Here is a 14,593-nt window from a genome sequence, read left to right on the forward strand (position 1 = left end):
GGCTCCTAGAGTCCTGGCCAGACAAGTGTGCGGGGCCCATTTTTCCACCATCCAGGTTTTTTGTCATATTGCAGAGCAACTTCTGACCTCTGAAGGCATCAAGCAGCTCACACACCTTACACGGGCATCCCTGCATCTTCACCGTTTATGTTTCCCTCAGCCCTGTAGTACGAGCAGTCACGAAGCTGTGGCCCCCGCACTTCCAGAATGGCAAATGCTGTAAACTCTACAGCTTTAGTTCGTCTATTGTCCATGCTTCAGCAGGGAAGTTGTCACCCTGAGACAACAGGCAGGACACAGGCACATCTCCACAACAGCACTGAGAGCAGAGAGAAAAGAAATGCCAAGGGAATTTGGAGAGACAGAATAAGAACAGCCGAGCTGGAATTTGATATAGCAGCAAACTGGCTGCCAGGGTCTTTAATGGCCACAAATGATCAGAGCCTAAGAGGAGCAGCTGGGTATCAGGCACATTCAAGTTTTAAAAGCCATTCTTCCAGAAACTTGCTGCTCAGAGTGCTGTTTACAAGGAAGCTTGCCTGTGTTTTGTAGGAATTAGTCATCCAAAACTACAACATCCAATATCACTGAGCCCCTGTAGCCTGCACTTCTGGCTCCCTGGGAACTCTACACTTACAAGTCACAACCCCAATTCCCATCAGCAGCATGGCTCCCGGTGAGGACAGCCTGCTTTGTGCCAGACTGAGGAGATCGCTGAATAATGACAGAGGGGCGAGAGCTGGAGGAAAACACAAAGTGTTTAAAAAAACCATCCTGAGCAATGTGGTCTGCTGGGAGAAGAGATCGAGGACTGCTGAAAGAGAGGCACTTCCACGAAGGGGAAACCTTTCAGAGCAATTACCTTTAGGACACAACCTCTGAGCTCTTTGAGCATCTGTAAAGAACACTGGATCCTCATGGCACAGTCTATGTGATGAGTCTTTGCTTATAGGTCTCAGTATGGCTTTACTTTTTAGGCCTGCTCTACTTTCTTTTGTTTTCCACAGCATAAGCAGGCAGGTCAAGAATGCAGTACTTTAAGCCAGACTAGTAGTAGTGGTTCCAAATTTACTGTGGACACAAATTTACTAGCATCACGGTGCCTTATAGTGATACAGCTTGTTTCCATAAGAGCCATGCCCCCTATACTCAATACACCACTCTGCCAGTCCCCACAGTGGGAGGGTTATACTACTTCAGATATACCGGAGTGGCTAAAATGGTCCATTAGGGTAGATAAATGAGGCCTCAAACTGCAGAAGGAAAATGACTCCTCGTTAACCAAATCTTAAAGCAAGCCAAAATGGAGCTACGGATCTGTGCTTGAACATAGTCAAGAGGGATGTTATCTCAGACATGTACCAGGCACTAAGAGCATTTGCAAAAGGCAGTTAAAATTACTTTGAAGTGATTTCTTAGACTGGCTTGTTTTTAACATCCACGCTGGCAGTACTAGAAGGGTTTCTCTGGGATTAGTGTCTGGACTGCAATGCCTCTGCTCAGATCCACCCTTGAATACTCGGAGACACGTTCCTGGAACTCTTCAAAGGCAGTGTTGGGTTCTGCAGTACCTTACAGAAGCACGTAAAGAAATAGTATAGTGTCTTATAAGATGTTCTGGGTCTGATGTACATGTGAATGTACCCAGTTGAACCCTCACAGGAGAAGACTAGAGAGAGAAGTAAAGACACAGAGAAGTACCGGCAAATTCTTGGGGTAGGGGCACAGTCCTTGGGCACAATGTTATGCCTGACTTACACCACTAACTTTTCACAGTGAAAAGGCATATTTCAATCTTGTGAACTCCCACATTTGTCTCAGCAGTGAACTTATCTGGCCACAGAGTTGTTACTCGGGGTTTGGTACTGCGCACCACTTAGGTCAAGCCGCAAAATAAGGCCTCTGAATATCACTGCCCTCTCCTGGACAGCACTTTAGCTGCTGGGCAGGGAAAAACAGACCTTCAGATCTAGATTAAAGGAAGGGAACAGTGGGATGAGAAATGGAGATGATGGGTCAAACTTCACATTGGACAGAACCTGCCTGTTCTGGGCTTATTTCCAAGGAGAGCTTTCCATGGCCTTCACCTAACAGAACAGATTTTCTCAGGACCCTGAGTGCACCAGTATGTCTTCATTGCCCCAGTCAGCTTTGGCTAGGACCCCCACCCATGCACCCATTGTTCCTGGAGCTCCATTTCAGCTCACACCTGGGCACCCAGACCTGTGCCCAGCCCTTGGACCCTGAACAAGGCTTGGTTCCAGCCTTGCCTCTGACCCCATCTCTTGCTGCTCCTAACCGGGCTCCCCGGGTGGACCCTGGACATGACTGTCACCCTGTCTTCACTGGAATGGTCCATGGACCCTCCTATCACCACTTCTGCTCTGCCCACCCTGTGTCGGACAGGTAGGACTGTGCCCTAGCTGGCGAGGACACTGCTCGTGCAAGGGTGACCCTTGGCTCTTGGCTTATATCCCATCATGGAGCAGCCCTACTCTTGCTGCTCCCGGATAGATTTTATAAAACGTGATAATTACTACACAGCTTCATATGCCTGCTGAGTGAGGGATTTGCTGGACCAGAGGCTTGGGGGAGTTAGGAATCACACAGGAGATCTATGCAAGATTGCTCTGTCTTCCACAACACATGCTGCCTCTGTTTCTCTTCCTCTTTTCTATCAGCAACACTGTAAGAATGTGTTGGGGGGCGGGGAGAGGGGTTTAAGCTCAAAAGGAAAGCTACTCTCCTTCTTTTGGTAGAAAGGAAGATGATTAGCATTTCCTATGCAAGGTCACTGCATCTGACATGGGGATATTTGCCTTCCCTGCAGGGTTTATCAGTTCAGCAACAATACCCAAGGGAGCGAGCCACGTGTTTCCAGCAGCTTTCAGGTCTCGGCAGAGCTCAGATTTCTCTGATGAGGAGCTGCCAGGCAAGGGTCTTGGGGAGATGCTGCTGCCCGCACACATGCCGCTCTGCAGCTGACTCACTAGTGTTTCTCTTTTTAATAAAGTGCCCTGTAGGGAAGCTAATGCTGAAGCCCCTGAGACTGGGGCTAAGCAATTAATACTGAGAGCATCCTTCCCTGCCATTTCAGAGCCCATTCAGAAAGAAGTCATACAGAGACTCACTCCTTCTACAATTGCTAAAGATGAAACATGGTGCATATAGAAAACACCAAGATGAACTGGACCCAGGGAATTTATCGAGCCCCTGATATGATTTTGGCAACGCCAGACCTTTCACAGATCCCCTGGAAGAGGATCAAACCTTTAGGAAGCAGATGGGAGGTGATGAAACTTCTTGCCCTGCTGCGTCGGAATCAGAGCTGGTTTTATGGACTGCCAAGTGGCTAGTTGGGAAACTCTGGAGAGGTGGAAAAGCAGCACCAGCTACTCACTCAAGGAGAAAGCCTCCAAGGCATTTGGCACCTCACTCTCTGCTCCCCTTGGCTGTAGTAAGTTCAGAAGATTCCTTCTTTCTCCTACAGTGGTTCCATCCCAGCTTTCTGGCTCCTGTGTGTAATCAGGGCAGTCGTGCACCAAGTGTATTTATCTCCTCAAAACTGTGACCAGACCGGTACAGAATGTCCCAAGATCCAACCTACCAACTCTCTGTCACAGACAGATGCCATCCTGGCTTCCCACCTCCCAACCCTGTCCACCACAGCTCTCAAACAGAGCCATTCTGCAAACCACCATCAAGATCTTGGCACCAAAGTCTGAGAACAGCCCAGGCCACCAGTTTCTTCTTGTTTCCTGACTCAGTGGCCTCTCCTATTACTTTACTATAGACTACACATACATTGTTGCACTAATCATGCCATCCACATCCATCACTGGTCCCAATGAGACATCTGGAAATATTCTCAGGAGATTAGAGGACAGAAGCTTATTCTGAGAAGAAATTATCTAATTCCAGAAGAACTAATTATTCTCCCTTAAATGTTCTAAAACCAGGCTATTTTGGGGGCTGGCATATTCCTGTACAGCTTCCGGAGTGGAAGCCAGCTGAACTATAGGTGGGGCATATAACCATCTCTCCAGTTCTTCATCCTAGTTTCCTGAGGCTCCATTTCTGAGACAGTCGCTGAGATAATTTTTTTTTTTTTTTCACTTTTATTAAGTGGAAAAAGTGAAGGTGATTTAGCTGCAGAGGAGAAATGGAAAAAAAATCACACAAGGCAAGTTTAATTCCCAGCTTCACAGGCTCTCAAGGCTGGGAAGACAAGTACTGCAGCATGAGTCCTTGCCTGGTAAAGCCCTGCTCTGGATAGAAACTTTCTACCCTGCCTCTCCTGGAGACTCTGCTGAGTCCTCCTGCCTGTAGGATGCATCCTTCCCCCTCTCCTCAGTCTTGCTGCTAAGAATGGTGCCTAGGCTAAATCTTTTCTTCCTCTGCCCTGTGTCCTGCCACCTTTCAAGATCCTGTCCCTTCACTACACAGTTACCTTGATGGTCATTTATAGGCTCTGATCATACTCTGGCCCAGGGAACTTTTTCTAGATTAAATTTAGCTTTGTTTCCCTCCACATCAGGCTCTGATCCCAATATGTTTGCAGCTCTTCGTTCCGCTGGATTACACGAGTGGTTTTCTGGCTTTACGGCCTCTGAGTGAAAAGTGTCCAAGAGCCAATTTGCATTAGCTTGTGCCATGCATTTGTGCAACCAACTCAGTACAGCCCCAGGTCTCTCAGACTGTTTGAGACACCCACCATTACAGCACGCACTTATCCTCAGAAATACCTGGGGAAGGAAAGCAACAATTCTCTGAGCCTCCTATCTGACTTGAATCATGCAGAACAAAGTTGGGAACTGAATCTGGGTGTTCCACTTTCAGTCAGTGCTCCAGCCGCTGGATTCTTCTTCCTCTCACCATGTGTGTCTGATGTGTGTCTGCCATTGCTCGTTATTGTCTTCTGTGAAGGTCTTCCATGCACCAGTTGCCAGCAGACCTGGTTGTTTGGACTCTTCAGTTTGCCTTGCAGCTTGTGTTTCAGCTCTCATCTGCTGGCCTTTGAGCTGAGTGTGCCACTCACTCTTGTGAATCTCCAACCCTAGCTTTTACCTCTTCCCCCAGGGATGGGTGGGAAAAGCGAATAGAAGTTGTTGCCATCAAACAGCAGCCTCCACCCAAATGTTAGGATAAAGGAAACACGGCTCAAATGTGCTGCTCTGAAACTGTCCTGCAAGGGCACCATGGCCAAGTCACTTCACTGGATGGGGATGATTTCTGTCTGCACCTCTGAGCTCTCCAGGATGAGGAGCTGTATGTCCTTTTGAACCTCAACAGCACAAGCACAATGGGGCCCTGATCCTTCCCTGCTCCTGCCATATAAATAATAAAAAGGCAGCATGGGAGAGGATAAGGCAGCTGCTGCATGGGCTGTTCTTCTGCTGTAGATAAATAAAGGGCTCTAGTCTCCAGAACTGTCAGTCTGGCACCTTTCAACAGCAGGAAGTGAATGATTATTGCAGAGGGAAGAAATGAATAAATAAACACCAAACAGACAACTTTTTCGTGGATGCTCACTCTTCTCAGGCATGGGCAGCATGTGCCCACAGCTCTGCATGTGGGAGGTATGGCAAATTGGCAGTTCTTTTATACATTTTACATTTGTTCTGTTCTGCCCGAGTGCCTGATTTTTTTTTTTTTTTTTTTTTAAGAAGAAATTGGCTGGGGTAATCTGGAGGTTAAGAGCTGCAATAAGAGGCAATTTTTTAAGCTTTGTCAGTTTTTGCTGCTTAATCAACTGGACATTGTCCCTTTGAATAAAAGATCCTGAATTCTCAGCGAGACGGTTGAAAGGTACCATGAACTCCCCCTGCATTTACCATATGGTATAAATCTCCCTCACAGCAAACAGCAGAGTGAGCAGCACAGCTTGGGATGTTATTGGGAAATCTGGCTACTGATCCCATGACGGGAGGCCGAACTGTAGCTTGGCAGAGTCTGTTTCAGCCCACTCTAATGGGATATTGTGCAGGGAGAAGGGTGGGTGATCACACGGAGCCTTCAAGCGGATATTGTGCAGAAGGTTTAGCAGTTTCCTTGGGACCGGTAACGGGAATTATGGATCAGACCAGCTATGGCTCCAGGACCCTCTCTGCCTCCTGCCTTTGGTTCAGTACGCCCAGATCCCAGCAGAAAACCGTTTCCATTCTTGCTCTTTGCTGTCTCCTGCCAGGAGGGGGAGCCCGGCTCCTGCCTTCTGTTGCAGGCAGCCCGCAGCAGGCTCTGCTGGGGCTGGTTCCTGCTCTGCAGCCCTGAGACTGTCTCGTTGCAGAGACTGCCTCCAAGGATCCTCCATGCCCACAGTGCCACGGCTTTACAAGTGCCTGCTGGATACTGGAGGGAGGTCCTCGAAGGAGGTGGGGGGAAATGGGAAGCTGGGGGATGCCATATTAGCTCTGGGAGGTGGATGCTGAAATGGTGATGCTGTGACCGGGGGCCTGGGTTTAGGGCTGGGAGGGAGCAAGCGGGGCAGGAACTTACCACCATACGGTTGAGGGACACCCAACAATCGTCAGGGAAGTCCTGCAGCATAGGCACAAGGAACTGGAGGCAGCCATCCCAGTGACACAGCAGCAGCATCATCCCAATCAGGTTCACAATCCGCACCACCGCACTAGCCAGATCGTAGGTCATGTGGAAGATCTGCAGGGGCCAACAGGGAGCAGATTAGATGGCAGCTCCCCAAAACAACCAACCCAACATAATTAGACGCAGTATCAGGGTCAAGAACCTTGCTAAAGTAACAGAAAAGGCTGCATCAGCTCAGGTCAGTCACAGTGTGCAAGCAAGAACCAGCTGAAAAACAGATTAAAAACTAAAATACAAAATCATAAGCATTCACCCCTTTTGCCCTTTGATTTCGCCTTCTAATTTACATTAAAAGCTTCATAACTCATTTTATAAAGTAAGTTGGTTACAAATATTTCTGGAACATCAGCTACTCCTCAGAAATAAACTCTATCATTATGTCTTTTTAACTGCAATGCCCTTCTTTGATTTCTGCTCTTGCTGAATATATGCTACACACTGACCCATGGTGATCCAGTGTTTCTACTGGATGTCAGATACAGTCTCTGCAAGCATCAAATACAAGAAAGAATAGCCTCAAACTCAGCAGAGACTTCTAGATGAGGATCTGCTTCAACTATTTTCTTGTATTTCTTGTGTTCTGCTGCTGTATTGCTTCCAGTCTTACGTGAAGGTGGGCAAGGAAAAGAGAAACATGGCAGAGCTGTAGAGCAGTTCTTAGCAAGGAAGCTGGGAAACCCGTAAACAGGCAACAGCAACGACACCTCCCTCTGCAGTCAGTTCTCTAATGCAAAGGGAGTCTATGGCCGTGTTGTCCCTAGCACTAGCCATAAACAGGGCATGCCGAGATATCCAGGTGCCCTATTATCAAAGCTGCATATGCAGTCAAGAATTACTTGATGGACACTATTTTTTTCCTGTGGGTGGTGTGTTGTACAGACATTGGGGGTGCTTGGCTCTTTTATGCCCTGCTTTGTGATGACAGTTAGACACACAGGGCATGCCAGCCACTGCTATACTGAGCTACGTATCCGCCCAGGTTTGGTTTTCCTTACCTTACAACGTGCCACAGTGAGAGATGGGCTCTGGAGGGCATGGCTCAGCACAGAGACCCCCTTCTTTTGCTATTAACACAGTTCATGAAGAGAGGAGACCTTCAAACTGTCACTGGGCAACGGTTTGGATCCAGTAAGGACCATACACTTTTGTCCTCACAGTGTGCTGGCTTCCAGCTAAAGAAGCCTACTGCATCACCCTGAAAACAGAGACCCCGAACACATGTGGCATCCTCTCCCACACGCTGCTGTGTCACCACAGCAATTTGTGACATAGCGGGGACAGATGGAGGCCTGACAGCCATGCCCCAGCCCTGCCAAGATGTCCTGCCCTAGAACCTCATCTGGAGAAATGCTAATTGCTGCTCCACACACAGAGTCTTGCTGTTTCTGGTAGAGGAGGAGTGAAATATTTGGACAGCTGTGTGTGAGCGAAGCAGAGGGACTCAGTGCTGTCAGCTGCTGTAGTTGGGCCTTCTCAGGAGGCCTCCCCATGGTTTGAAGGCACATACAGCCTGTCTCTTTTGCAGCCTAGCCCACAATCTGGTGACACAATGTCCTAGTTGGATTTAATGGCAGGGAACAAAAAGCAAAGGAATGTGAGGACCAAAGAAAACTCCTGTGAATCCAATGAGGCTGTATGTCCCAGCTCTATTCCTGCATTTCCACCCTGACTTGTAGGACACTACTCCCTTCCAGGGCGTAGTTCAGTCGGCTCTGTCCTAATCCGGCTATATCAGCTTGAAGCTTCCCATAGGCCTTGTTTACCCCATCCTGCAGCCCCTCCTGCTCTCTCAGTCCTGGACTCCCCACCAGCCCTGCCATAGCCTCTCCACTCCAGCCCACAGCCTCTCTGCTACGTCACCCTCAGAGCCCCCTCTGCAGCTCTGCTCTTGTACCTCGGCCCTGCCCTGCTGCTCCAGCCCTGTGTGGTCACACTGTTTTCTGACCTGCCACTACACCTCTCGTTACAGTGTGACTCCCAGCGCTGTTGTAAAACTGACCTCCGAGTGAGCCATGCAAAGCACACGGTGACGCCTATCCAAGCTCACCATTTCCTTAGGGATGCAGCAGGATTAACTGTCAGTTCTTCAGATGCAAAATAAACCTGTAAACACAACTGTTTTACGGGGCACCAGGCAGTGGCGACAGCGCACAGAGACCCTGATACAGGCTTATATAAGATAGCAAAGTAATTTTCAGTTAATTTCAGTGTTATTAATAAAGATTGATAGTGCGGTGACTGAAACTGCAGGGAGAAGCACACCTGAGAAGTGCTTCCTGAGTGCCGAACACCTCCAGAGCACTGCCTGGGCTCCACTGAGCCTCAGCGTAGGAAGATGGGCGTGCAGCGGGTCACCCAGCCGCCTGGGAATCAACTCCGAGGGCGATGACTGTCAGGGAAGCACCTGAAGCCGGGGATAGGCCGTAGGCATGCTATGTGACTGTATGGCTAAGTCCATATAACCCCTTGCTGCTCTGACAGAGATAGCTCTGCTCCTCCCAACCACCCATGGCAGGATGTTCCTGCCGTCTTTGCCTGTACCAGGGATCAGCCTCCTCTGATCCCATAGTGAGTCAGTTCAAGCAGCTAAAAAGGCAGAAAACTTTGTTATAAAAGAAAGGAATCATGGTTTGTCAGTTCAGCTACCTAAATTGGCTCATCACTCTGTTGTCAGAGCTAGCTGTTCAATTTGAATGCCTGTTTCCACACCAGATATTAACATTTCCCCACTTAATCCAGATGCCACGAGGTCATACGCATTGAGAGATGCTGACAATCCAGACTGGGAAGGAGCCACAGAAGAATGCTGGAAACCAGAAGGATGAATGATTTGGATAACTGCTTCTAAACTCCATTATTTCCGCTGCATCCAAGATGCAGCCGGAGTCCACAGTGTCATTTAGTGTGAGAAAGGCCATTCTAGTGGTATTTCTGGGCTGAAAAGAAGAAAATATCCAAAATCCAGCATGAAAGGATGCTCTAGGAAATCCAGCTCTCAGTGCTGACTCAATAGGTCAGTATGAAAGCTGAGCACATAATTCATAAAGAATAATTCCTACTGGTCTCTTTATTTTTTTCCCATTGCAGAAATGATCATTCTCATTTAGATAACCCAAAGCGAATCCAGCCTATTTGAGTGACAGCCACGGGCTATGCTTTTAATGAAGCCAGAACAGCAGTTTGCAGAAGGATCACTGAATGGATCTTTTGTATCACCAGGGTTTTACTGGGCTAATGACTTTTCCTCTCCCACCTATGTGTATTTTTCAAAGAGCTCCAGCCCTCCTGTAACCCAGGGAACTCCAACCAGGGACAGGGAGAAACCCTGTCAGATTTAGGAAGTGTCTTTCTTCTTTTAATATATTAAAAGCAGAGAGTGAAGAGCCTGAGGGAACGGATGGTTTAGGGGAAAGCTGAATGGATATGGAGCTTATATGATGATTGGGATCTGTTCTAGTCAGGCTAGGGCAGAAACCCTTTATTCTTTGGTGCACCTCCAAAAACCAGGAATTAATGGGTGTGCTTGCTTCGGCCATTAGGCCCTGCTGCCTTCCCTCATGCGCTAACAACTCACATATTTGCTGGTGGCTGAGAAAGGGCAGCTCTGCGCAGAGTATGTGTATGTCTTGGCTCAAAGGTCTTCCTTCATCGCTGGGTCACCATCCATCACGTAACCCACCCGTTAAGCATAGGACTCAGTGTTGAAGCACAAAGGGGAGGAGAGTCCTACCCCTGTATGAACCCCGGGCTGCATCTGCCCTTGTAATGCACGGATGTTCCCAGCTCAGAGAAGCCATTTGGGATTGCCCTCTAATGCCCAGCACTGACTAGAGGGAAGGATCACAACTGAGTTGACAAACTTACCACACGGGTAGAGACAATATCTGCTTCACGCAAGGGTGGATTCAGCTCACATACTTTGGATCCTGAGATCTAGACTACATCACCAGAGCCATTGGATGGAAACACACACGCAGAGAAGGGGTTTAACTGAGAAGGAGATGCGCTGCGTCTCAGGAATTCCTGTTTCTCTCTGCTGCCCAGAAAATAAGCCTAGGTAATGAACTCCAACTGTAAATGTCTGAACCGCAGGTGAGACAAACCCAGTTTCAAATGTCAGTCTCAGGAGTTACCAGCTCATGCCCACTCCTTGGAATACATTTGCATTCACATGGAAGAGAAAAATCAGAAACACTCACTGTGCGGCACACAGAAATAACTGTGAAAGAGTGTGAACGAACACCTTTCACTGAGAAGAAGCTCCTGCTGTAAATGGGTGCCTGTGTTGCAGGGAATACTAACCCCAGTAGTGTGCTGGAGAGTGTGTAAGCCAGTGCTGCAGTGCCCTAAAGCAGTCTATAGCTCGCCAGGGAGAGGTGGGGAAGAAACATTCTAGAATAGCTGGTCCATGAGCAGAGAGGAACATGAGTAGTAATTAGAACTCTGGTTTTCATCATTAACACTCAGGGCTTTCTTGTCCTGTTGTAACACAACCCAGGCTGGGTCTCAGAGCATCACACCTCCTTCTGCTTGTGCTTTCTGGCATTCTGCTGCCTGTGATTTGGAAAAAGGGAGTGAGGAGGAGGAGGAGGAGAAGGACAAAGCACAGATTCATGCTTAAAAGCCCCTCTTTCCAAGGGTATTCTCTGATAGAGCTAATACCCCTGTTTCTTGATTGTCCAAAACAAGCTGTGGCTTCAGAATCCCTGTTACAAAGTTGGCTCTGTCCTTCTAGCCAAAGGACACTTTGCAACGCTTTCTGAAAGGACAGCTTGGGAAACTGGGAGGACCAAAATTTCCTCAAGAAAGTAATTTCTAGTTATATAAGAGCTCCATCTTGGAAATCCTGCTTATACAAAACAAGCTGTCGGGATCCTATCAGTATGAATCTGAAATCTTGTCAGCCCCTAATAACTCTGTACAGTACTCCTCAATTGGTTCTGTACTGCAGCAGGATTCCTTTAACCTGATCACTTGAGCTGGAAGAAATCAAGGACACCTTGGAGAAGTGGGGGCCTGGCTCTGGCAGTGAAACAAGGGCTTTGACTGAAGTCAAAGTTGTATATTTAATTAGGTGTGTTGTTTTATGTTGGCACACAGCTCGGCGTGGCTATCCAAACCAACAGGTCACCAGAATTTCTCAGATCCTTGAAAGAGATGTTCCATTAGTACATCTGTCTGTCCAGGGCCATGGAGGCTGGACTGCTCCGAGACTGAAAGCCCACCAAGAGGACACTGCGGGGAGCGCTGCGCAGGGAGGCAGCTCAGTCCAGGGGCACTCTGCACCAGCCCTGCCAGGCCCAGGCCAGCTCCGGCAAAGCCTTCATCTCTGCGTTCAGCTCCCCAGTGAGGCAAGCTCCGCAGGCTGCGGTGCGATTGCACGTCCCTGCTGGCTCTGCACGTACCGGAGGTGTTATGCTGGCGAACAAATGGGTTTCCCTGAGGGTCTGGGGACCGCAAGGAGGAGGGATAGTAATGATTCTTTTTGGAGCCAGCACGGCTGAGCTGGAGCTAAACACCCTGCCAGAGAGAGCTAACAGCATCCACACTTGCTCAGCTGAACACTGGCTCTACACAGAATTGACTTCCATCCACAGAGTTTATGAACAGATTCTGCACCACAGGAAAGCAGTGAAACTGCTTGTTGCCCTTCAGTACCTCTACTAGCAACATAGCAGTATTCCTGTAGCACTGCATCCATACTAAGAAAGCCTGCTGGCCCTGAGTCAGTGCTGGTGTCTGTATCCACACTGTGGTCAATACACAACTGTGATAAATCCCCTGTGGATAATCAAGTAGCTGTGACACTGCTCCAGCTTAATAGACAGCAAAGAATTTACTCTTAATTTATGGCTTAAAAAAACCAAAGACCTTAACAGGAAACATAAATCTCAAAAGAGAATCAAAACAGTATCATGTGTTATTCTGAGTGCTCTAGTCAGGGCTAAGGTTGTTCTGCTGTGAGGAAATATGTATTTACTTCTATTTAAGAAGAGTATTTGTGGACTATGGGGAAGAAAGTTGAGATGTTGTTCACTCTTCCTTACTTGGCTTTTGTAGATAACAGAGGTAGAGATACATTTTCCTCACAGAGGCATTAGCTGCCTTTTCAAACCTAAGTGCTAATCTCTCAAGATACTGGGGATAGGTGGTTGCTGTGAAGAGCTTCTCTGAGCCTAAAATACCGTTAGACAGATTACTTTAAGGTGGCTGTACTGAGTCCCTGCATCATCAGCTACAGTGTCTCTGCAGATCACCTATCTAATCACTGACTGGGCCTCATCCCCATTAGTTATGAAAACTGGACAACAGTTTCAGCACTTACTCATTCTGGCCAACATGCAAACTAAAGGCAGCTCATTGAAAAACCAGTGGGTTTGCTCATTTAGGGATCACTACCAAAAATCAGTGCCAATTCTTGTGGCAGGGGCAAAATGTCACCTTCTCCATGCTCAGCAAGAGTCTTGATTGACACAACCCATGTAAGAGGGGAAGGGCTTCGAAGCCTTGATGTGCAGATCCATCCTGGGAGGCTGAAGCGAGGGGAGAGACAAACAACAGGCAGAACTCGCAGGATGGGCTTCCCCCAGGAGGAAAAATCCTCTCCAGGCACACACAGCATTATGCACATTAGAGCACCGAAGCATGGAAGCCATGAGCATACACAAGGCACACACAGAGCCAAAACCCCTGAGCAACTCAGACACTATAAGGACACACAAGAAATCAAGAGTTGAGAGAGAAAGGGCAGCACCCCAAGAAATTCAGCCTGTTGAGTAAACCCACGCCGCTAGGAAACACAATGTTTTGGCAAAGCTACACAAAAGATCTCAGCTGCTGTCTTCCCTCTCCTGATGCTGCTACGGGAAATGCATCGTCAACCCCTTTACTTGCTCCTTCCTCACCCTCCCCAACTTTCTATTTATTCTTCCAGTGACATCAGGTTTAAGCTGTGCCAAAACATAAACTAATTTTACTCCAAAAGGTTTGCCGTCTCGAGTAACTCACCAGGCCACACATTTGATTCTTTTGGAAGAATGGACAAAAACGCTGTTCTTGCCACTAAAATATACAAAGATATAAACTCCGAATTTCTGAGGCAACTATTGCTCGGGCTGACCTGCTGAAAAGGGGCTTAGTTAAGGAAGAAAAATTATGTAAAGGAACGCAGTTGGGCTTATTTACAACTTGACAGTGTACTGGGAAGCAGGAGTTCCTTATGAAGGATCAGCTGTGGGTCAGACAGCTTTGGGCTGTGCTAATCACAATGTGTTTGGCAGAACGGCGCAATGGTACGGGAGGGAGGGAGCTTTGGGATCCAGATTGTATTGGGAGAACGCTGAAAGCACCAGCCAGCACACAGCAGATGGACTGGAGACGGGAAATCATCTGTGGTGCACAGATACATCTGCAAGCAGTGTGCAGATTCAGGGATGCGCTCGACAGTTTGAGATGGTGTGGGATTTGGTTTGGTCTGCTTTTTGCTGGGCCAGCAAGGAAAACTATAGCCAGAAGATCAAGTTTTAGATGAAGGCGAGAGTTTGGGGTTGATTCTCTTTTTATGCTTGCTTTGCACCAAATGACATAATCAATGTCAGCGGAATTGCTGATGCTGCCTTGAGTCAGTGCGAGAAGAGAATCAGGTCCGTGATTCATTAGGTTTAACGCTCACGGGGGAAGATATTGTGGAGCGTGCTTGTCTCAGGGCTGCCTGAACAGCGAGTTTGAGGGAAGTGCACTGAGTGCCAGGTGTTAAGAGAGATATCCAAGTAGATTTTACACTTAAAATATAATAATCCTTTGTGCTGCTGTGGCAGTTTTCATCTGAAGGTCTCAAGGGGCTCGGCTGACATTAATCTGGTATGCTTCAGTATCTCCGGTGAATGTGTGATCTCCATCATTCTAGATGGGCAAAGTGAGGCACATAAAAGGGAAAAGCCACTTGCAAGAGGTTGCACAGGAAGCCAATAGCAAAGTTGTGAGCCAAATC

General features: G+C 47.9%; 1 protein-coding gene across 2 annotated transcripts in view; it reads right to left on the reverse strand.

The window, feature by feature from the left end:
- HCN4 (hyperpolarization activated cyclic nucleotide gated potassium channel 4) overlaps nucleotides 1–14,593 on the reverse strand; it is a 104,279-nt gene that overhangs the window by 36,477 nt on the left and 53,209 nt on the right. For both annotated transcript variants that reach the window (XM_054836834.1, XM_054836835.1), the window contains exon 3: nucleotides 6,496–6,657. In XM_054836834.1, the coding sequence (XP_054692809.1) occupies nucleotides 6,496–6,657 (162 nt within the window). The remainder of the gene's footprint in view (nucleotides 1–6,495; nucleotides 6,658–14,593) is intronic.

Source organism: Grus americana, chromosome 10, assembly GCF_028858705.1.
Source record: "Grus americana isolate bGruAme1 chromosome 10, bGruAme1.mat, whole genome shotgun sequence".
Taxonomy (NCBI): domain Eukaryota; kingdom Metazoa; phylum Chordata; class Aves; order Gruiformes; family Gruidae; genus Grus; species Grus americana.